This window comes from Anabrus simplex, chromosome 6 (genome assembly GCF_040414725.1).
Source record: "Anabrus simplex isolate iqAnaSimp1 chromosome 6, ASM4041472v1, whole genome shotgun sequence".
Taxonomy (NCBI): domain Eukaryota; kingdom Metazoa; phylum Arthropoda; class Insecta; order Orthoptera; family Tettigoniidae; genus Anabrus; species Anabrus simplex.
The window spans coordinates 10,048,828-10,074,285 of record NC_090270.1 but is presented as its reverse complement, the minus strand read 5'-3'; the positions used below and the strand labels follow the sequence as shown (position 1 = coordinate 10,074,285).

At 39.7% G+C, this 25,458-nt stretch overlaps 1 protein-coding gene across 4 annotated transcripts in view; it reads right to left on the bottom strand.

Moving 5' to 3' along the window:
* The window catches only part of LOC136876035 (guanine nucleotide-binding protein G(o) subunit alpha), a 108,778-nt gene that overhangs the window by 69,084 nt on the left and 14,236 nt on the right, over window positions 1-25,458 (bottom strand). For all 4 annotated transcript variants that reach the window (XM_067149646.2, XM_067149649.2, XM_067149648.2 and 1 more), the window contains exons 3-6: window positions 8,212-8,396; window positions 6,686-6,846; window positions 6,465-6,593; window positions 6,273-6,387 (exon numbers count right to left, since the gene is read on the bottom strand). In XM_067149646.2, the coding sequence (XP_067005747.1) occupies window positions 6,273-6,387; window positions 6,465-6,593; window positions 6,686-6,846; window positions 8,212-8,396 (590 nt within the window). The remainder of the gene's footprint in view (window positions 1-6,272; window positions 6,388-6,464; window positions 6,594-6,685; window positions 6,847-8,211; window positions 8,397-25,458) is intronic.

Sequence of the window (25,458 nt, the reverse complement as noted above, 5' to 3'; positions counted from 1 at the left end):
AGAGTGTGAAACTAACCCATTTCTCCAATATTCATAAACATTGTGTGATTTCGCCTACTTGTTTTTACGGCTGACGATGACCTGGACTAAGGTCGAAACCGGTCCCATTTAAATAAGAATGTAATTACTACATTTCTTTCTTTTATGTATTGAATTGGTTGAACTTCAATTATTTAATTTTTAATGTTAATAATTTCAATACGGAACAATGAAATTTTTATCTTTAAATGCCGAATTTCTACGTAAATTCCTTCTTGTTGGATTTAACACGTGTTAGAGTCATCTGGCTTATTGTCAAGCTTTGGTTCATGTAATATCTTGCTCATATAATAATAAGAATGATGATAACAATAATAAGAACTTCATTTCAGGTTAAATGAATGGATAAAGGGTCATGAGTGTAAATATTGCTCGATTTTGTGTCAATGTTTATGTGTGCTCAATTGTAGTGAAGATGAGCCTGGAATATGGCAGAATCCTGACGAATCAATTAATGTAGTGGTTAAATGGTTGAAATCCATTTATTGAATTTTTATTGAGGAATATATGCGTGGTAAACGTATTTTCTTCAATTGCTGAGCACGTGTTAATTTGAGAATGAAGAATGGAGTAATAATAAAGTCGTGGCTCATGAACCATAAACGTGAATGCTATATTTGACCTGTATTATGTGCGTGTCCGTAGATGACCAATTTTCCAGATATTTACTGCTAATGCTGTTGTAACCAACGTTGTGGAATCTACATCATCTTTGACCAAGTGACCACTGAAGTTTCGTCACATATCCGAGAGTCGAAAGTAAAATCTTTCTTTAGCCGATATCGTCATCACGAGAATTCACATGTCCAGGGTTAAAAACCATAATCATAAAAATCAAGAACTAAAGTTTGTTGTAAATAGTGTAGATAATTCGCGTGTGTCTTTGTGTGAATGTGGTACGTGTGTGTTGTAGTAATTTCTGTGACTGGCGATATATTTTCTTCTTTTGAAATGTGGTTTGACCTGGCCTTGTGTTTTTATCAGGTCGGGCCCAGGTTGTTAACATTGTTATTCGAGATGATTTAATTTATTTGGAGTTCAATCTTTAGTAAATTTTATTTTAAAATTAAGTTGAGACAAGATTACAGTTTCAAATGCCAATGAATAAGGAGGGGTTATTTCAATCGTTTGGACAAAGGCTCATTGTGTTCTAAAGCTCAAAATCTAAAATTTTACCAAGGCGTCAGAGGTTTAAGGTCAACTTTGTGTGTTGTTCAATTGAATATTAGAGACATTTTGTGGGAATAATTATTGTCTGAATACAATTCAATAGAAATGAGTCCGATAAAGGTATCCTGAAATGATGACTTTCTGAATAAGATTTGTCGACTTAATTTGAATAATTTCATGTTTATGAACAAGATGTGACATAAAATTATCTATGAGTAGAACAACGGGGTTAATTATTTGTTTCTAGCGGACTTAGACGCCGTAATTTATTCAATTATTTAATAAGTTAAATTTTATTTTGAAGTAATAAATCTGACAATTCAAAGGTTTAAAATCATTTGCGGAGCAAATAGCCTATTGAGATCTGCTCGTTCTCGTCTTGTAAATAATTCAAGTATGACCAAAGGAAATTTATCCCAATGTAGATTTTTATTTTTGTATTTTGTCAAGCCAGGTGTGGGCTAACATTAATTTGTATATTTACAGAATTATTTAACGTCAAAATGGGATCAAAAATTTAAGAGCTGTATCTAGAGAGAGACCGGATGAGAAGATGTTTTTTTTTGCCATCAAGATTTATAACAAGACGTTATTTTGTTATTTTCACTTAGTGCCAGTTGATAATACATGTCAAAACATGTTGTTTAATTCTTTTTGTATTATTGTCGTCAGTCCTTGTTTCTTTCCCTGTCCTCGAAACTAAGCAAAGCTTGACAGCGAACCTCGCTCTCCGGCTGAGCATACCTGGTAAAAAGGGGACAGTACCATGGATACAAGATGTTAAAAATGATCTGGAAAAGGCCCAGACAGAACCATCAGAAATACTGGACAGAAACATTTACAGTCACAAGATAAATAGTTGGGTAGTAAAGCCAGGGAATGAAGTCCCTAAAAGATTAGGGACTAAGTGGTCAGAAGAAAGGAAACAGGCACACAGTGAAGGAATGAAAGCAATATGGTCTGTTAGAAAGGCGAATCATAAATGTAATGTGTGATCCAACAGGGTCCATACGCAAATAATAATAATAATAATAATAATAATAATAATAATAATAATAATAATAATAATAATAATAATAATAATAATACAGTAGAACCTCGATAATTCGAAATCGGTTCATTCAAAATCACACGTAATTCGAAGAAGCTCTCGTTCCCTGAAACATGAGATACAGTTTTGCATGTTATTTAAATTGTTTAATTCGAAATACGGATAATTCGTAATTCGAAGTACAATGTCGGCCCCATTACCGAAATTCAGACTTTTAATTCGAAACTGCCTTTATATTTTCAAACAATAGTATGTTAGAGTAATTTCAATTCGAAATTTATCCGCGTCATAATAGAACGCGTGTTCCGGAACATGGAGGGGTAGCTTTCCGCACTTACACTCACTGTGGTGAGTCTACAGTGCGCTTCATGATTGCCAAGTTGAATGAAATCGGAATTCTTTTGTATTCAACCTTTTCAGGAACGCCGTAATATCACGCAACAGGCAGTGTGCGGGAAAACAGAATGCGCGAACACTGGCGATGCCGACAGTTAACGAAAAAGCGTGGCTCATATAATAAATTCGTAGGCACCGAACAATACTGTCATTGCGGATGAAACTGCATTGCTTTATTTTAATGCGAGCCCAAACGGTCTTATGGTTTTAAAGGAGAAAGTGCCAGCCGGAGAATCGTACAAGGGTCGGGGATGGGGGTCATTGTAGTGCTTTGCAATTGCAATGCACATGGAAGCGAGAAACTTTATCCCCTTGTCATAGAAAAGTTCGATAAGCTACGTTTTAAGGGCGTCGGGCACTTTCTATCCCAGTACAAAGCATCTAAAAATGCAAACAGTACAGATATCCAAAAAATAATGCATTTGCACAGGGGAACCAGCATAATTTATCCTCGTCTTTGAATTGTGTGATTTTTTTTCTTTCGTTGCATGAGGTTATGTTCGTCAGTGATTTGTCCAAGTGCACTATCTGAACATTGCAAATGCACCTTGTTGGATACATTTCGGAAATAGTTTTTTCCATGGCATTGGAAAGGTTTAAACTGTGAATCGAGGTGATTGCATGTATTAATGGGTCTTAGAATACTTTGTGACGCGGCAAGTGTTTACATTTCTGAAGTACGAGAGAAGTGCCATGGCGGGAAATCGTACAAGGATAGTCATAGGAAAGTTTGATTTTAAGGGCATCGGGTACTTTCTGTGTAAATACAGGGCATCTAAAATGCATACAGTATAGTACTCCAATGAATAAAGCACTTGCCCATGGGAGCCAGCATAGATTTCTCCTCGTCTTTGAATCGTGCTTTTTTTTTTTTTCTTTCTTTCGTTGCGTGAGGTTATATTTGCCAGTGAGATATGCAAGTGCATTATTTGAATACTGTAAATGCACCTTTTTGGATACATTTTGGAAATAGTTCTTTTTTCATGGCATTTGAAAGGTATAAACTGTGAATCAAGGTTAACTGCATGCAGTAATGGACCTTAGAACATTTTGTAACGCGGCAATGGTTGGTACTTCTGAATTGCGAATTGGCAGTTAATTCGAAATAACGTAATTCGAAGTCCAATTTTTGAGTCCCAACGACTTCGAATTAACAAGGTTTTACTGTAATAATATAAATGCCGGATTATCTCCAGTCATTAATTAAATTACAGTCATGAAATTTTGTTTTGTCATAACGTTTCTAAGGATAACATTCGAAATAGAGTAAGAGTTTAAACATGTAGGGATGCGAACTAAATAATAATAATAATAATAATAATAATAATAATAATAATAATAATAATAACATACATGTCCAGAAACCAAAATGATTATGTCTTGTTTCTTATATCTGAGAAAGTTGTTGCCCCCTGAAACATTTCACTATTAAGGTGTGGTTACAACACAGGAAGCTGACGGCCAGATATCTCTATCTTGGTGATGTATCTTTCAGCTCACTTCAGATAAATTTACTTGTGACACCAGATGCAAGGGCTTCATGTTTATCACAAAATACGATAACTTAGATATTCTTCCGCAACATAAAATACAGAATGCTTAATGACCTATTCGTATGATTTCTTAAAATCAGGTAGTTCAGGGTTGTTGTTTATGGAAGTGAGGACTGTGTTCAGAGTTGGCGGATCATCTCTAAAATAGAATTCATCAACATGTGCTGTATTCCACTTCTGACAAAATCATCGTATTTAACGAGTCTGGAATTACTGCGAATTAATTTTTTCCTTTCCCGCTTCTTGCTGGGACTCTGGAGTGGCCCTTCGCTGGCTTGCTTGCTTCCTTATTTTGAAGACGGAAGACCTCGAAATTCCTAAAAACTTTGCGGCTTCATCTACTACCCAGCTTACACTTTGTCCTGGATGCTTTGTTTTCAAAAATGAAAATGTATTAAGCACTATTCCTTTCTCCTGACAATTTCACCACTTCTCCTTTTCACATGTTCAGCCATAATTTAAATGTATTACTTGCTGATTGATTATCCTCTTCATTCCCTGGGTCCACATATGAGGACCACATTTTATAATATTTTACTTCATTGGTGCAAGATTTCACATTTGAGACCCAGAGTGTTCTTCTGTGGACTTTCTACTACCTATTTTCAGCTCCAGGAGGCACCACTGTGTATCTACATCAAGTTGTGTTATTTTTTGCCAACTTGTGTTCTGCGAAAAACGGTAAAATGGCACCAACATGTGACTGCCTTTCAAGGAAGTGGAAATAAATTCAGTTAGAGCTTAGTACTTGGATTCAGAATATATTTATTTGCTAAGACAGCTTGAAGGATAGCTGTGATAATGTAGGTAGTATTATTATTGTTACACTGTGTTCAGTACATCAAAAATATATGCTCCACATATGTGGACCTCAGATCTCAATTGCGATTGTGTTTCATTTACATGTTACGTGTTTTGTTTCAAGAAATATGGTTTTAACTGACGAAGAACTGTTAAAAATGGTGATGCTGGGTTATCAGAAGATGAACGTATGCAGAAAGTGATTTTAAAATCACAAATTGGAAAACCTTGGAATATTTTTGGAGTTTTTCATGACATTGTTACCTCTTGTCTGGTGTTAGTTAAATACTTTCTATTGTATATGGTTATATTTGCAAAATCACAGTACACCAGCAGTTGTCATTAACATAAGTCTGTCATTAAACATGATACTGTGTCAAGTTGGAGGATATCAGAATTTTCATGCTGTGACAGTGGAAAATAAAATTATTTGTGTTTTTTCCAAATATTGTTTGGAATTTGCAGAATGTTATCATAAAAATTCCTTCATTGTGTTTTTCAATTTTTCACTAATGGCAATATCTTCCATCATAAATCACCCCTGAGGTCCAGGTCACTGCTAACTTATAATTATTTTTATTTATGAATTTGTGTTTAAAATGAGCGTAAGGACGTAAAAACCAAAATAGATATTTTTTCTGATCTCACAGTCCCACCCAGGACTGAAGAGACAAAAACAATACACGATACACACAACCAAAAGCAATACAATACATGAAACACAATATATTTATAACAAAACACTATGCGCCCCAGAAAGACGATCACTTCAATCTGCTAAATCTCTCTCTGCAATCACTGTAATGAACCTGACGTCACTAGTTAAGCTGAAATGTGGAGACAAGCATGGCCGGCTGTTCCGTGTACTGAACCGCATATACAATATTTAAAAAGATAAACTTAAAGATATCAAAATGATTTTACGTCTTCTTCAGTACTGTATGGCACAACCAAGGCTTGTTTCATAAGAAAAATTATACATTTTGAAAGGAATTAATTATAATTCTTATATGCATGTAGAACTAAAGTGGGTAACACCAACAGAAGTAAAGACCTGTAGTCTTTTCTTAACGCTGGATGCTCTATAGGCGAGAAAACGTCTTAATGAGGAACACATTAACGAGGTTTCACTGTATTTGAAAAATATATATTTAAGCACTGTCGATACAGCCCATTAACCCTGAAATTTATTTCATGCAATCATTTCAAAAATTAAAAAAGTACCTAGTGAAAGATTTGTACAAATTCATTAATGTACCTACCACAAGAGTCATGTCATAGCCGCTAAGGGAGACCACAAACATGACAGCTCGGGCATCGTCGAAGCAGTAGATCCACTTCCTTCGCTGTGACCTCTGTCCTCCAACATCAAACATACTATTAACAGAAAAAAACCAACATTAAAATCACATAATTCAGCAGTACTACAGCAATTCAATCTCTCAGTTTTATACCTGATGATGACATCATTGATCTTGAAGTGGGTTTCTATGATGCCGTTGGTTCGTACTCTTGCTCTCAAGACATCTGTTGGAGTTGGAATGTATTTTTCGTCACATATACGATTCATATTCTCAAATAAACTGAAAAATAAAGAAAATAACTAAAATGAGAACAGCCCTGTCTTTCTCATAGCCTCAAAGAAAGTGTGAGGGTTCTTCTTCAAGATACTTACTAGATAGCAGAATCATTCAACTCGTATTCATACCCTCTCGCCACAGCCAACCGAACTCCTCGGTCTTGCCAGAGAGCTTGTAAAGACATGGCCACATTTGGGAGAATGTTAAAACTCTTGTCAAAACAGCTGCTACTAACTAGGACTGTCTGAGCATGGGCCTGTAACAAAGTCAAGGGGATAAAACATATTTAATGTAAGAAGGTCCATTGCAGTCAGTACATGCTTGATGGAGGAAATACACAACCTGTACTACACGCACATAGTCTACATACAGGCAAAACTGGTTAGGACGTTCTTGTGGGGGAAAAAAAAAAGAAAGAAAAAAGAGTCTTAAAGAGGGAACATGCTAATAGATGAAAAACAATTATGCTGTTAAATTTCAGGTAAGGTTTGAATGTAAAAAGTATTATGATGAAAAGAAAGAAACAAGTGTTCACAATTATAATTAATCAAATAAATAAAGAAATAATAGTTTAAGAGTACTAACATAGGAAAACATTAAGGAAAAACGTTCTCAGAGACTCTAACTATACACGTTGCTTATAAATATGTTTAAAGTTATTGGAAGAATGTCCAACATCTGGGTGATTAGCGCACGTTTCATGTGTGGATTAGCATCCGCTTTCTCAATAAACTTTGGTTTTTCATAATTTGTAAACTGTCTTGGTTTCTTCTTCTCCATAACTGAATGTCCTGCAAAGCACTATGCGTAAGAACAGTAGGCATAATTTAAGTTCGTTGTTACAGAATTCACTTATGAACATAATATTAATCACAAGACACGTCAGCTGGATACGTACGTACAGTAGGCCTAATTTATGATGTTGTTACACAATTCACTACAATCGTACAATTAAGCACCAACACATCACACGAGCTACTGTTGCACAATCCAAACAAACACACGCCCACAATAAAGACTGACTTGAGGCTGACGCTCCCTGCAGCTGTAGGCCGACATGCTAGGGCCGTGAAAATAAGTTCTCTACCAAATCCTTACCCAGGCCGGTCGTTGCTGGTGCATCGTGGCCGAGAACGTTAATTTAAATTTCTTATGGTGGAAGTTACGAACGTACTAAATGTGCTAACCAGACTTCATTATCACGTATTTAATAGGACACGGACTGGGACTTTGGAATAATGACGTAATAATCAGGGAAACGCGCTAGAGGAACGTCTTAACCAGTTTCGACTGTGTTTAATGTACATGCAGTGAGTAGTGAGTACTGTACTGACCTTATTCTTTGTAGACTCCAAGTTTATTGTAAGAAGTCCCACTGCAGTCGGTATGCTTTGGCTTTACGTTGCAGCGACACAGACAGGTCATACAGTGATGAAGGGGAAAGAAAGAGCTAGGAGTTGGAAGGAAGCGGCCATGGCCTTAATTACGGCACAGTCCCAACATTTGTCTGGTGTTAAAATGGGAAACCATGGAAAACCATCTTCAGGATTGCCGACAGTGGGGTTTGATCCCACTATCTCCCAAATGCAATGGAGGAGAGAAATATACAACCTGTATTTACCTTATTCTTTGCAGACTCCAAATTTATTCTGAGAAGGCCCATTCCAGTCAGTACGTACTTCATGGAGGAAAGCAAGTTGTCCATAACAGTGGGACGAAAGCTGCGCAGCTCTTCCTTGGTGAACCCATCACTGTGAATGATCTTCATCTGCTTCACCAGCGTGCTCTTGCCACTCTCGCCAGCACCTGTACAGAACATAGATATATGAATCCTCATTTTCTTCGTATTCCTTGTCTGTGCACGGTAAAAGAGTGGTGTGGAGAAGCGTACCGATATTGAACTTTTTTCCCCCAACAGATAAAAGAGAATGGATCTTCTTGGATACTGCTATAAGTTAGTCTGTATTGAGATAAAGGGTCAGGAACGAGGCGAGACGAAAGTTAATTCCCTGCATTTGCCTGAAGTGAAAATGGAAATCCACAGGACAGCTGACAGTGCAGTGCGCGGATCCTCTGGTATAAATAAAAACTGAACAAGGCTCATCTGAGAAAAAGAATAAAATTATGTATCTCACAGAAACCATCCGAAACTGCACTGCCAAGCAAAAAAAGGCAACATTTCAGAATTTTCAAAGATAGTGATTTATTTTATAAAAATCAATAACTAACTTGTGTGGGTCACACTACTGCTAAAATCACCCACGTCTCTTCTTCATCCATTCCCTTTTCCAGATTCTCTCTGGGTAGCCCTTCGCCTTTCCACCATTCCTCTTCTAGTACTTCATTGCTGTCGACTCCTCTATTTGCAATCTAGTCCACAACAGAGCTCCTCCATCTCGTTCTAGGCCTCTTTCCAGTCTCCGTATCCATGAATGTGTCCAAACCATTTTAGCTTTGCTATATCAATCTCTTCTTGAAGTTTACACACTCCCACACTTCTCCTTATTTCCTCATTTCGTCTTGTCTTTCCCTGTATGCTCCTCAAGAACCTCATCACCCATGTGTGAATCAAAATTTAATATTGTTTAAGGACAGTATATTTTAATTTCCTTTCACTCAAAAGTTATGGTTATTATTGCACTATAATATAGACTTTCAGAAAGCTTCCATCCTATGAGGCGTACTCCTCATGAGTGCTGCAATGTCGTCTTGAGGAATGAGCTCCCATTCTTCTTGAAGGACTTCCCATAGATGCTCAATCGGGTTGAGATCCGGACTGCATGCAGGCCATTGCAGTACTTCCTCGACGTACATGAGAGCACGCATTGTGCATTAGCACAAAATCGCCACCAAGGAAAGGTGCAAAAGTAACATGTTCTCCGAGGATTTCTTCAATCTGGCGACGGGCCGTAAGTGACCCGCCTTCCACAAAGATGAGTTCTGTTTGAGTAGCCAAGGAGATGCCTCCCCACACCAACCACCATTGAAAGGCATCTGTGAAGAAAAGTTGCATTGGGAATACCTTTCTCCACGTCTCCTCCACACCCTCTCTCATCCATCTGGGGATCTGAGGCTAAACCGAGATTCATCTGTGAAGAGAACTGCCCCCCACTCTTCATCAACCCAATCCCGATGTTCTCTCGCGAAACGTAAATGATTCTGTTGATGCTGAAGCGTAAGATCTGGGCCATTAGCAGGACTCCTGGAGTAGAGCTGAGCATCACGTAACCTCCTCCTCACTGTCCACTCACCGACATTCGCACCTCGTATCTATTCAAGCCGACTTCTGGCTTGAACCACAGAACTATGCCGGTCACGCAGAATTTGAAGGTGCAAGAACTGTTCATCCCTTGCACAAGTTGACTTTCTCCTACCAGATCCTGGCCTGCGAGTGTATGAACCTACTTTCCAATACCTCTGAATGGTATGCGAAATGGTTGATGGAGCCACATGACCCATCCTCTACTAACGCTACTACTGCCCTAGCGGCATCTTCACCCAGTAGTGCTCTGCTGTAAGTAGCGTAAGTGCTGTCTAATACCGAATAGAAGGTCAGAGAATTCCCTCCATCACACCTGGAGGTAACAATGAAGGTATGGAATCAAATATGTGCATTCTTGTGATAGGCGGTAACTTTCACCTGCAGAGCACTATACCTCTGGGATGGTCTATTGTTCGCTATTATTGCCTGCTGTTGAGTTCATTCCATTCAACAATCTTTAATAACATTTCCTAAGATCCATTACATAGCAAAAGGTTTCATAGGAGGGTACGAGGAATGTTAAAATTTATATTTTATCACAGTTTCTCAAATATCTTGAGGTGCTGCAGTGTAGTTCCACTGTATCTGCCCTTGTTGCTACAGCCATTCACCAAAGAAACAGAAGGATATCAAGAATGCCAGCAATGTTGGGAGGAAGGATATCTACATACCCCCATTGTTGTTTCTATTAATACACCTTGCCTCATGAGGGCAAAATATACAGTAGAACACAGAACGAGAAATAAGAACGTGTTAACTCCTCTGAAAGGAGATTCAAATAAATGAAGGTATCAGAAATTGAAAGGTTGGAACTACATTATTGTCAAACCTTTCCTTCTCCAGACTGATTTAGAATGGGCAGACTTTAGGGATGAGAACTACACCTTTTGCTATTGCCTTCCCCTCACCAGTTGTCACCAGAGTTGGGCAAAAGCATAACTCAATTAATTGGTAATGCAATGCTCTTATTGGCAATTTGAACAATAACGTATAGGACCCACGAAGGTAGGTATTTAACATTTCTGCAGTACTTCCGATACGTTCTCAGCATTTGCTTGATGGGTATTGGCACAATATGAAATGATATGTGAAGTACCAACGAGGAGAAATCTTTCCTTTATGCTTAAGTGACCTACCGACTCACCCGAAAAAGTGTTATTACTAACACAGAAAAATTGACACGGAGACTACATTACATTGCAAGTTCACACAGTAGCAAGAATAGGAAATAGTGTGTTCAAATGGTACTCATAGATTGATACAGAAGATTATTTTGGCATCCAATGCACGTACTGCCGGCATCGTCTACGAAGCCAGCCAGCACTTGCGAAGTTAGTTTCATCACACTATAACACCTAAAACAACTCTCATAAATCCACCTTGCATGTATGAATCATTCCTTAACTAGTTAACTACACACTACCGCACAATGTGAATATACGGGCCAAAACTTGAATTGACAGTAATTGCACTGCTATTACAAACACATGGTAATGGCTGCAGGCAACCACCCCTCTTCAATCTAAACATGTGCATAAGTACCAACTTCACAAACATAACCACTTGGCAATTCCCTTCAACCCTTAACAGCACTACTTACCTGTTTACTGACGAAGAAAGTAAATCATACGATTACCTTTTCCCAAATATTTCTACTTAAAAATTTCACATGTTTATGCATTTTTTCAATACTCCATTACGAGCTATGCATATTTAGATGAGGCTCTAAGCTCATAAGGTTTGCAGATGTTACGTCCCCTTCCTTCCGCGAGGAACGGTTGGTGGCTCTGGCTTATATTGCATTCTCGCAGGTGTACCACATGCTGTCTATAGAGGAACAGGAACGGTGAAATATTAAAATAAATTAGTCCCTCATGCGCAGTACCAGGCGAGTTGGTTGTGCGGTTAGGAGCGCACAGTTTTGAGCTTGCATCTGGTAGATAGTGGGTTCGAGCCCCACTGTTGGCAGCCCTGAAGATGGTTTTCCGTGGTTTCCCATTTTCACACCAGGCAAATGCTGGGGCTGTACCTTAATTAAGGCCACGGCTGCTTCCTTCTCACTCCTAGCCCTTTCCTATCCCATTGTCACCGTTAGACCTATCTGTGTCGGCATTAAGCAAATTGTAAAAAAAAAAAAAAGTTTTTGAATATAAACTCCTGTCTCTCTCTAATACCCTATGACATTAGCCCTCAGTCACCAAGTAAACATGGTCGCCATATGCTCTCTTACAGTCCAGCCGCTGGCTGTCCGGCCCTGACAGATTGTGATGAAAAGAAAAAAGAGAAGAGACAACAGTATTGCCAACCTGTGGCGATTTGAAACTATAGATATATCCTTGAAAACACTATCATGAAATTACAATGTGCCGTATGATTTTAATATTAAATCACTGAAACCAACACCCTTCATCGATTTGATGTTATTGTCTTAATTAAAGTTATTTTACCGCAGAGAATACTAAGAGTTCTGCTAGTGGTAAATAATTGTCACGGTTTGCAATGCCTGATGTCACTGGCGCGCCAGATTTAAGATTTAACAGCAAGCACCAATCACCATTCATGTCGCCATGAGTCCCTTGTACTGCTAGTGCGGTGCTGCCACTTCTTTGAAGAGAAACATGTGGCCTCAGTTGCTCTCTAGTCTGTATAATGTGCATGAGTTCACTGTGTGTGTAAGCCATTTGTTTTTGTTATTGTGACATGGTTAGTGGATCACTGGAAACGACTAAGAAAAAATCAGTCGTTGTAAGAGCCAAAGCCGTGAATTTATATACCGGCTACGCGAATATTTTGAGAAAGAGCGTGATAACGGTGGGCCTCTTCTTCCTGTTACAAAAGTGGTAGATCCAGTTTGTGACACTTTTTCCTCTTTGGAAGAAATTTTCAGGGAGAAGAGCTGCGATGCAGAGAAGTGAAATTGTAGCATGGCGAGGTAGATTTTTGAGGGAATTTCTGAAGACTAGTCCTGATAGAGTGGTGTGGTTAGATGAAATGTGGATAAATGCCGGACTGCAGCAGGGACTTTCAAAGCACCTATTGGGAAGGGAAGTAGGCTTATTTTGCTTCATGCAGGTGGCGTTAATGGATTTGTTCCAGGAGCTATGCTTCTTTTCAGATCAAAGAGCACTCGTGATTATCATGAACAACTGAATGGGATTACTTTCACAATGTGGTTTTAAAATGCTTTGCTACGAAACATAAGTCCCAATTCCGTAATTGTTACGGACAATGCCGCCTATCACTCTGTGCAATTAAACAAAGCACCAACAATGAAATACAGAAAAGATAGCATTCTTCAGTGGTTGGTGGGAAATAATATACCGGGGATATCTGCAGAAATGACAAAGGCAGAGGTGCTATAAAGTGTAAAACTCCATAAGCCTAGATACTGCACCTACGAAGTGGACTCCATCGCTACAGCTCAGGGTCATAGGGTAATTATGCTTCCTCCTTACTATTGCCGCTTCAATCCAACGGAGCTAATTTGGGCACAAGTGAAAGGATATGTTGTCGAAAATAACAAATCTCGTCTCACTTATGTCGAAAGCTTAGTGCACGAGGCAGTCAAACTTGTTACAGCGGATAAGTGTTTGGAGTCACACCTGGGAAGATCTATATAAGACAAAAGAAGCTGATGGAACTGTTAAATGTTGAGTGGAAGAACTTTTATATTGTGTTTATAGTCTACTATTATTGAGTTACAGTTATTCTATTCTATGATGCACGGTTTCTCCAATCTTCGCCAAATATTTGATGAATATATTGTAGTATTGAAAAGGTGGAAACGTTTACGTTGTTATTATTATTACTTAAATATTTGATGGCCCGTCAAATCCACTTTTTACGTTCCCAACATCAATTTTCACTGATGATCATCAAATCGTTCCTCAACTGTGAAGATTGGTTTTTCGTTCGTCAACTCACTTGACGTTCCTCAAGTTAATTAAAATGGCTACCATGCTGTAAACATACGATTATGTTTATTGCAATTTAAATAATTATACAGTAAGAACTGCTTATCCTTTGTTAAGGGAAAATATAATAGACATCAATTATTATTGTGGTCATTTATATTATGTGAAAGCTCGTAGCGCAAAATGGGAGAGAATTTCGACGCTGAGATAGAACTGTTGCAGAATCTTGGACCTGAAGGACAATTTATGCAATGAAATGACCGTTTCCACTCGATGGACGATTCAAAATTTATTATGAGGTACAGACCTTCTAAACAAGTTACTTTGAAATTTTTAGAACAGATTGAAACAAGGCTTGAATATCCCACTTATAGGAATAGACGACTCGCTCCTAACCGGCAGTTGCTTCTGACACTGCGTTTTTATGCTACTGGCTCTTTTCGAATCGTAATTGGAGATACACATGGAGTTTCAAAAGCTACAATAAGTAGATATATCAAGAATATGTCTGAAGCAATTGCCTATTTAAAACATAAAGTAACTATGTTTGTTTTCCTAGCAGAGATGAAGCACGTGCTGTTATTCAGGAATTTTACGGTATATGTTACAAGTGTTATTATTTTTTATATCCACCTATTCAATACAGAGAGATCTTTTTAGAAATTAAATATTATTATAAAATGTTAAGGGACATGTTTTGCCCATATTAAGGGCATCATCAACCTCAAACTCAAACCTGTATGGTGAAAAATCAGGATCCTGATTGCTCTTACAAGTCATAAAAAGATGATATCAATGTAGGTGTCTGTCCAAACATACAAATTGTTAGAATGTCCTTGGCTAAAATTGCAGTATCAAGCTGCATGTCAAAAGTTCACGATTATACTTTCTGGAGCGTTGAAAAACTTGTTGGGGGTAGAGCAATAAACAGCTCAGTCTTTATAATGAAACAGAAATGTGCCTCGTTGAATACTCCTGTTAGAGGATAAGAAAAAGCAAAGCTGATAAAATGTCACAGATACCAATTTCGAATGTTGTGAAAAGACAACAGCCTTCTTAAGTGGCTGTTCAGCTGTCTATAGTCTATTTAACTGGCTGAAGGAGTGAAAGTCGAATGCGTTATGATAAGATAACTGTCTTCTTTAAGTAATTGTGGGAGTAAGGAAAAAGCATTCGGTTGTCTATAGATGTATTATGAGAATTATAACATGTAATATGTAACTTACCCGGTGTAATAGGTGCAATTCACTGTATTCATATACCAATACAGTCACCGGGTGGTCATAATGCGGAAGTGTTTTGCAACAAAAAACAATATTTTTCCGTTAACGTTCAGATAATTTCAGACGTGAATTTACTGATTAGAAATGTAGTAGCATGATGGCCCGGCTTGGTATATGTTCAGAACAGGAAGAATACCAGAAGGGCATTTATTGGGTGATAATGGTTACCGTTTAGCCCCCTATCTTCTAACTCCCTCAGAACAAATCTCATGTGGAGAGACAGTATGTGGTGTGGAAAAGGAGGTTTCCTTTAGGATTAAGAACAAAAGTAAGAACTACATTGCCGGGCTGAGTGGCTCAGTCCGGTGGTGTTTGAAGGTGCTCAAATACGACAGCCCCGTGTCGGTAGATTTACTGGCACGTAAAAGAACTCCTGCGGGACAACCTCGGCGTCTCCGAAAACCATAGAAGTAGTTAGTGGGACGTTAAGCAAATAACAGAACTGCATTAACCATCATAGTAGCCACTGCTATTCTTCACAATACAAACTAGAGAAGAGGACCAAGAGCTTCGTGAGTATTTGCAAGAAAAAAGAGCTCATGACAGAAATTACCTTATATCTGATAGGATTGTCGAAACTCATTTCCTCTAAGAAAGTAGCCAGTTAAACAAAATTTTAATAAAACTTTCTTATACAGTGTTATGAACTTATTTTCATTACATTTTAACTCATATGCCTTCAATTTACTGGCAATTTAAATTGTGCCAACATCAATGTAATTTTTGATAGTCCATTCACTTTCACCAAAATGTTTTTTGTCACATAATGCAAAGATGCAAAAGGCATTGTTCTCTAGCACTTGATTGATCCCTTGTATGGGACGAAAAAAAAGTTTTGAAAAATTGTTTAAATACTTGGCAAGTTTTGCTTGCTACACAGATGTTTTAAGCTTTTCATTTTCTTGTTACATCTGTTAAGTTTCCCTCTGCATTTCAAGAAGCCGCATTTCTGAAACTTTTTTTTTTTTTAGTTCTTGAACTCTACGTTGCATAGTTTTTGTCTTTCTTCAGACAGTTGTGCCGCACCAAGTTTCCCTTGGTGGTGCACTTCTCTGTATGTAATACATTCTTTGACCGCTATCGACCTTTCGGTCGATTTATTCCCTGGACGTGACGTATGACTCGTTTTCTCCTTGACAGAGTGCGCTTCCGGCCATCAGCCGAAGTGCCCTCTTCGTCAGTCTCGTGTCCGCCTTCTTTGAATTAAGTTCGCAGGACGGTTGTAGCCGACATGGCGGTCGAGACAACAATGTACTTTTTGAGATACGAGATCTTTGACCTGTGCCGTTTACTTTTCCTTCAGTATATTTATCTGCTTGAATGCTCGGCTCTTTATCTCGGTCGCTATTTGGTGACTACCTAATGCTCTCAGCAACGCCCGACTATTAAGGTAACCCTTTTTTTTTGGCTTGCTATGGTTGCGTGGGCTTATTAGTTATGTACATTTAACCGTTAATGCTGCATTTTGTCTTATTGATAGTTTTCTCTGATCTTGTGTGTTCTGTTTTTTGTGTGACTTAAACCCGTAAGGATGGAGGATGGTTTTAGTCAGTGGTGTGTTTGTTTGGCGTGTATGTGGTCTGAAGTTCGAGACCTATTGCCATTTATTTTTATTCGTCGATTCTCTCATGGCCGAGCTCTTGATGCGTGACGTTGTGTTTGACGCTATGACTGGTATTCATGTTCGTCCGTGGTGAGGCGATATGAATACGTTGCAAGCGTGATGGTTACGATGAAGCTACTGTGAATTATGTGAGGATGTGCTTTGCCTTCATGCGGCAATCCTTTGTTATATTACGCGTCTTGTATTGAGCTCATGAGTCCATGAAAGCACTTGTCTTGCTATGCGGACCTCTCTGTATTCGTTATGTGTCTGGACAAAACTGATTATTCTACCCGTATACATTTCTTTTGGGTCTCTATGGTGTGTGTGTACGTGTGGTTGTGCTGTATGCCTGCCTGATTAACAGCATTCTCCTTTTCTTACAGTGTTATTTTTTTAAGTATTATTTACATTTTCTTATTTTCATTCCTCAGGCTATTTGCTGGCCTAATTATATATTTACGTTTGTTGCTTTCATTTGAATGAGTCTTCCTTCATTGTTAGCATTGTTTACTCGCCTCGTAACTATGGCAGCCATATTTATTCTTTATTTTTTTTCTTTCTGGGATGCTGTGTTTTTCAAACGGGGGATTGTTGCGTGATGGATCTCTTCTCTGGGATGCTGGTCCATATACTTGGAGATGTGTGAGATGTAACGTGTATGTTTTTATTTGATGTGCGTGTAAGTTCTTTCGATGTATGTCCACTGATATTAATTCATTGCGAGGACGAATGTGTCATACGTCGCGTGTATGAAATTATGTGGAGGAAGTAAATCGTATGTTACAAGTTTGTGATTGAAAGAAGCTTGTGTGGCCATGTTTGATGTCTTTTCAATCTGCCTCTTGATATGATTGGATGAATAACCTATATGATAAGTTTCTACGCATATCTCCGTGAGTTATATTTCAAGCTTGATTTTATTATTTTGTTTGTTTGATCTCTTTCACTTTATTTTCATTAATAAACCCCCATGTATTTTCACCCCGTTCTTTCATTTATCGGGAAGGGTTCTGGGTTCTTCCCGTCTCCCGCTCCTCCCTTTAGTTTAATTTGGTTCGAGTCCAGCTCCAGACTGTTTTAGTCTGTTCCAGCCCGTCCACGGCCTCGTCTCATGAGGTAAGTTGGTAAGTATTCACGGACCTGTTGGTGTGTGTATGCGTGCGTGTGTGCGTATGTATGTGTGTGCGTATGTGCGTGTGCGTGTCTACGGTAGCAGAGTGTGTGTAAGGTATGAGTGAGTGTGCGCCGGAGTGCGGGCGGTAGATGCTATGCAGAGCGTGGTTCGTGGCTGGAAGGTTTCACCGAGGGGCTGATTCTCGGTGGAGCAGAGCTGGATTCTTTTAAAATTAAGTCCTCCTTTTTGTGTTTATACTGTGCCATGAATAAAATATATATATTAATTGATGCTATTTCACAGCATACTTTCGTTAAATCTTGTGTATAACTTTGGTTGTGATTTTGTCATTGTTGACTGTTGCTCTTGCATTATTTATCTTATCTGTAAACAATGGAGAACATACAAGATAATGCGTGTGAAAATCCTCCCAGTGTTGATATGCAAAATAATTCAGGCACGTCTTTGGAAGGTAATTCCATTCATTCAAACTCTGATCACAACAATGCGGGTATTGCTGTAAACAATCGCCCTAATGAGTTTATCTCTAGCATCGATGTTCATACTGTAAATCGCATTCCTTAGCCTATTGCGAGTGGGCCATCTCAATTTAATCCTGCGCTTGATGTTGTTCGAAAATGGAATTTGAAATTTTCCGGCGAAGAAAAAGGTTTCTCCGTGATCGAATTCTTAGAGAGAGTCGAAGACGTCGCTGCGTGTACTTCTATGTCCCTAGACCTATTTATCCCTGTCATCCCCGGTATGTTAGAGGGGCGTGCAAGTAAATGGTTCCGATTAAATAAATTTAAAGTCAAATGTTGGTCCGATTTCTCGAAGGAACTTAAAATTAGGTTTGGTCTATCAGACATGAATTTTGTTCTTAAACAAGAGATCCTACGGAGAACCCAAGGTCCTAACGAACCTATTGATGAGTATGCGACTGTTATCCTTACCTTGTTTAACCGTCTTGATGTTGACATTCATGAGACTGAAATATTTGATACATTTTACCGTAATTTGGCTCCTAACTACAAACTCTTCATAAAGAGATCTGAGGTAAATTGTGTGGATGATATAATCAATCTAGGGCGCGAATACGAGTCTACTCTTCAACTGAATCACTTATATCAACCCCCTCCTCCACCCGATGCCTGTTCTTTCCCTGATACCGCCTGTCGCTCTGTGTCTAAATCGGTCTCCTTTGCCCAACCGCTCTCTTCAGCGTCATGCACTGATCGTTCTGATTACCGGTCAAAACCTCCTCACTCTTTAAATAATATGGCAGGCAGTCTTCAAAATCAAAACGTACCCCGTAGGAGGACGTCTAGGTCCATTAAATGCTGGAATTGTGGAAAAGATGGGCACGTCTTCATGCAGTGTAACTCGAAGCCCCCAGTAAAATGCTGTCAGTGTGGCCTAGTTGGCGTATTTCGTGATATCTGTCCTCGATGCAATGGAAACCAGGGAAACTGATCCCGCACCCACGAGTTGGCCCGTCGTTGGTGCCCCAAACCTCTTCAAACCGCAAAGTTTGTGGTCTTCCCTTTGCGTCTCCTTGGGCCAAAATTATTTCCGGCTCGCGCTCGCTATATGCCCTTTTGGATACCGGATCCTCGAGTTCTTTCGTAAATCAGTCTGTGGTAGAAGGCATGGCTTTGAAACATCTTCGAGATAGTGAATGTTCCGCAACTTACGTGTCTGCCAATGGCCATCGTATGTGTCCCACCGGACGTGTTCGTATCCATTTCAAAATTCACAATTTTTCCTGGGACTGGAATTTTAACGTTGTTCCCGATTTGACTGTTCCCCTCATCCTTGGATCTGATTTCATGTTAGCCACCGGGTTATCTATCGATTTTATCAGCTGTTCATTTGCCTTTCGCTTTCGATCCAATGAAAACTTTCATTTCGAGGTTCCTTCTGGTAATAATCCGTTATGCCTTGTATCGAACGGCGTTCCCCTTATCGATCCATCCGATCTTTCCAATGACCAAGTCTCCGTGCTCAATGATCTTCTAAAAGATTTCCCTGAGGTACTTACTGCCAAATTAGGGTGTGCCAAAGAATTTTCGTACTGCATCGAACTGAAAGATCGTACTCCCGTCAGACACCCACCTTTCAGTTGCTCCCCTCCCAAGCTCGCCGCTATGAGAAAGTGTATCAATGAACTGCTGGAGAAAGGGGTCATTAGCCCATCAAAGTCTTCTTTTAGTAGCCCCGCCTTTCTGATTCCCAAAAAGGATGGCCAACCTCGTCTTGTGATTGACTATCGATCTTTGAATCGCAATGTTATATTCGACAGTTTCCCTCTCCCAACCATCGAATCTGCCCTGCAATCCTTCGGGAAGGCCCAGTTCTACTCTGTTTTCGACTTCAATTCTGCCTATTTCCAGATTCCTCTCGACCCTAGTTGCCGAGAATTTACGGCTTTTGCCACCCCCTTTGGCTTATATCAATTTAATAAAGTTCCCATGGGTATTTCAGTAGGCGGCCAAGCGCTGAGTCGCATTCTTGACTCCGTCTTCGGTGATTTAAAGTTCTCTTGTTTATTCTCGTATTTAGACGACGTCGTGATCTTTTCTGACACATTTGAGGAACATGTCGCTCATCTTCGCGAATTTTTCACTAGGTTGAAGAGGCACGGATTCACTGTCAATCCTGAGAAGGCATCTTTGTGTTCTAGAAGGATAAAGTTTTTAGGACATATCGTTTCCGGCTCCGGCATATCTGTTAATCCTGAGAGAGTGAAATGCATTCGTGATTTTCCCAGACCAAAGAACCTACGAGCTGTCCGTAGATTTCTTGGCATGATTGGATTTTATTCTAGATTCATCCCCAACATTTCTGAAATTTCAGCGCCCCTGAACTCGTTGAAAAAGAAAAATGTTCGTTTCTTCTGGAGCGATGCTCAAGAGCAAGCTTTTTGCCAACTTAAAGACGCCCTCTGTCAAGCTCCCGTATTGCACAACCCTGACTTTAACGGGGAATTTGTCCTTCAGTGTGACGCTAGTGATATTGCTGTCTCTGCTGTATTGAACCAAAGACTGGAGAACGATCATCTCGCCCCCATTGCTTATTTCAGTAAGAAATTGCTCGACTCTGAAACCAGGTACTCCACGTACGAAAAAGAATGTCTAGCTGTTGTCCTTGGTGTCGAGAAATTTCACTCGTACCTCGAACACCGACATTTCTGGATTCATACTGATAACCAAGCACTATCTTGGATGGCTGCCAATGTCAAAAGGTTAGGGAGGACTGCTCGTTGGATTCTCCGACTGTCGTCTTATAATTTCACTGTTGTTCATGTAAGAGGTAAAGATAATATTGTTGCCGATTGTTTGTCGCGCATGTTTGAAGGTGGCGAGACAACTGATTACGAGATCGGGTGCAGCCCCGATAATCATCTTCCTGTCTGCATCCTTCGAAACTACCCCTTTAGTTTTACCGAATTGTCTGAATTCCAGAAGAAAGACGATGAATGTATCCGTCTAGCCGATAGACTTTCGAAGAAGGAACAAGGTTGGGAATCCTTTGAAATAAAAAGGGGCCTTTTGTGTTACAAAAGTCTTCACAACCGTACTTCTAAAATTTTCGTTCCCCAAAATCTGAGACCCATGATCTTAAATTATTATCACGATTCTCATTTAGGCGCCCATCTCGGTCAGTTAAAAACCTTTCATAAAATTTCCCGGAATTATTACTGGCCGAACCTAAAAAGGGAAGTCTTCGAGTATGTCAAAACCTGTGATGTTTGCCAAAAATGTAAGCCTGCTCAGAATACTCAGATCGGTTTTCATTCCGCCGACGTTGCTAATTCTCCTGGTGAGAAACTATTCATTGATTTCTTTGGACCCCTAACTCGATCTCAATCTGGCAACGTGGGTATCTTATCTGTTATCGACGGTTTTTCTAAATTCATTTGGCTGTTCCCAGTTCGTAAAATTAATTCTAACGTCACGGTGAATTTGTTAACTAAACACATCTTCGGAGTTTTTGGTCCACCTAGGACGCTTGTCTCTGACAATTCTTCGGTCTTTACCGGCGCTAAGTTCCGTAATTTATGCTTCTCCTGGGGTATAAAACATATCCGTCTGAGCCCTCATCACCCTCAACCGAACCTTGTTGAAAGATTTCATCGAAATCTAAAAATCTGTTTGTCTGCCTTCCATTATAACACCCAATCCCTTTGGGATTGCTATCTCTCTTTTTTCAGCCTAGGTTTCAACACTGCCATGCACGAGTCCAGCCGGTTCACTCCTGCCGAATTATTTTTGGGCAGGGTCCCCAACGATCCACTCTCTTTGAAATGGAATGTGGAGTATCTCTCCGAACCCTCCCGACGTCTGGATGTCCTGGAGAAATGGAAGATAGCCTCCGAGCAACTGATTAAAGCCAGAGACAGGGTGGCCCAGAGGTATAACAAGGGAAGAATGCCTGTGCCTTTCCGCGTCGGAGATCTGGTCCTGGTAAAGAGGTTCCCTGTCAGTTCTACCATGGATCACATTAGTAAAAAGCTGTGTCGAAAGTGGTCTGAGCCCAGAAGGATCACTGAGTTTCTGGGACCTGTTACGGTAAAAGTGGAGGATCTCTCCGGCCGTGTGCAATCAAAGGCGCACGTTTCCATGTTAAAAAAGTATTACTCCAGAAGTTCGTAGCATTGATTTATTTAGCACCCTTAAGATGTATTGGACTTGATAATATGGAGTTAACTTTGACTTGTTGCAAGCACGTATGCTTATATTGTTTTGTGTTTCAGGTAATGATTGCCCTGTGAGAAACACTTGTATCGTGAGGAAAAGAAACGTATTGATAGCTCGACCAAATTCCTTCGAAATCCACCCTCAGTGACTGAGAAGAGGTCGGAGTGTAATGGGATACTGTGGTCTGAACTTGTTTAATTCACTGGATTATTAATCGACAGATACATATGTTTGCCTGACTTGCCATAACTCTCCTTGGAGTCAATTATCGCTCGGTGAAAGGACACTGAAGCCTGCATAATTCTTAATGAATCTGTGTTTGATAACGAAAGGACGTTTATTATATTGTATATCTTCAAAATAAGGTGTAATTATGACGTGTGCATAGATGTTTTCATATTCTGTTGTCCATTTTTAATGCCTGATGTTATTGTTAAATTGATACGCTTAGTTATAGGGTGTGTACACACTTAGTGTTAAGTTTCGCCCGTGGTAAAATGAGCCCTTCTTGCCTGATCACCAAGTAAGGACTCATTTTCGAGGGGGTGTGGGGAAGATGTGCCGCACCAAGTTTCCCTTGGTGGTGCACTTCTCTGTATGTAATACATTCTTTGACCGCTATCGACCTTTCGGTCGATTTATTCCCTGGACGTGACGTATGACTCGTTTTCTCCTTGACAGAGTGCGCTTCCGGCCATCAGCCGAAGTGCCCTCTTCGTCAGTCTCGTGTCCGCCTTCTTTGAATTAAGTTCGCAGGACGGTTGTAGCCGACATGGCGGTCGAGACAACAATGTACTTTTTGAGATACGAGATCTTTGACCTGTGCCGTTTACTTTTCCTTCAGTATATTTATCTGCTTGAATGCTCGGCTCTTTATCTCGGTCGCTATTTGGTGACTACCTAATGCTCTCAGCAACGCCCGACTATTAAGGTAACCCTTTTTTTTTGGCTTGCTATGGTTGCGTGGGCTTATTAGTTATGTACATTTAACCGTTAATGCTGCATTTTGTCTTATTGATAGTTTTCTCTGATCTTGTGTGTTCTGTTTTTTGTGTGACTTAAACCCGTAAGGATGGAGGATGGTTTTAGTCAGTGGTGTGTTTGTTTGGCGTGTATGTGGTCTGAAGTTCGAGACCTATTGCCATTTATTTTTATTCGTCGATTCTCTCATGGCCGAGCTCTTGATGCGTGACGTTGTGTTTGACGCTATGACTGGTATTCATGTTCGTCCGTGGTGAGGCGATATGAATACGTTGCAAGCGTGATGGTTACGATGAAGCTACTGTGAATTATGTGAGGATGTGCTTTGCCTTCATGCGGCAATCCTTTGTTATATTACGCGTCTTGTATTGAGCTCATGAGTCCATGAAAGCACTTGTCTTGCTATGCGGACCTCTCTGTATTCGTTATGTGTCTGGACAAAACTGATTATTCTACCCGTATACATTTCTTTTGGGTCTCTATGGTGTGTGTGTACGTGTGGTTGTGCTGTATGCCTGCCTGATTAACAGCATTCTCCTTTTCTTACAGTGTTATTTTTTTAAGTATTATTTACATTTTCTTATTTTCATTCCTCAGGCTATTTGCTGGCCTAATTATATATTTACGTTTGTTGCTTTCATTTGAATGAGTCTTCCTTCATTGTTAGCATTGTTTACTCGCCTCGTAACTATGGCAGCCATATTTATTCTTTATTTTTTTTCTTTCTGGGATGCTGTGTTTTTCAAACGGGGGATTGTTGCGTGATGGATCTCTTCTCTGGGATGCTGGTCCATATACTTGGAGATGTGTGAGATGTAACGTGTATGTTTTTATTTGATGTGCGTGTAAGTTCTTTCGATGTATGTCCACTGATATTAATTCATTGCGAGGACGAATGTGTCATACGTCGCGTGTATGAAATTATGTGGAGGAAGTAAATCGTATGTTACAAGTTTGTGATTGAAAGAAGCTTGTGTGGCCATGTTTGATGTCTTTTCAATCTGCCTCTTGATATGATTGGATGAATAACCTATATGATAAGTTTCTACGCATATCTCCGTGAGTTATATTTCAAGCTTGATTTTATTATTTTGTTTGTTTGATCTCTTTCACTTTATTTTCATTAATAAACCCCCATGTATTTTCACCCCGTTCTTTCATTTATCGGGAAGGGTTCTGGGTTCTTCCCGTCTCCCGCTCCTCCCTTTAGTTTAATTTGGTTCGAGTCCAGCTCCAGACTGTTTTAGTCTGTTCCAGCCCGTCCACGGCCTCGTCTCATGAGGTAAGTTGGTAAGTATTCACGGACCTGTTGGTGTGTGTATGCGTGCGTGTGTGCGTATGTATGTGTGTGCGTATGTGCGTGTGCGTGTCTACGGTAGCAGAGTGTGTGTAAGGTATGAGTGAGTGTGCGCCGGAGTGCGGGCGGTAGACAGTTCAGAAAGTTTTCCACAAGCTTCGGTCCTTTTCACTTTATTTAAACTGGGTCTGTTCCTCGCACTCCACGGATTCCTTGAAGTAGTTGTCAACGGTTTCGGCCGCGATATCACTATTTGCTCGGTAGAAACAGCTAACATCACCGATTCTTCATGAGGTGCGATCTCCAACACAGCAGAGAGGTTATGTGTCGAACTTGTTTTATCTCCACTACATCGTTCGTAACAGGTGTTATCTATTTGATCTATGTAGAAAGTGTCGCAATCAAACTCATTAGGAATGGCCTCCACCTGATCACAGATAATAGATAATAATTGGGAAGAGGCTTCATCTAATGATGAGGTTTCAGTTGCTCCACCTCCCGTTTTATGGGATTTCAGCAGGACGTATCAGATCAATTGGATTCAGGAGGCCAGTTAGATTGCATAGCCATAGATCTTTCCCAAGCCTTTGATAGAGTGGAACATGGAATATTATTAAAGAAATTGGAGGGAATAGGATTGGACGTAAGGGTTACACGTTGGATAAAAACATTTCTAAATTCAAGGGTTCAGAAAGTCAAAGTAGGAAATGA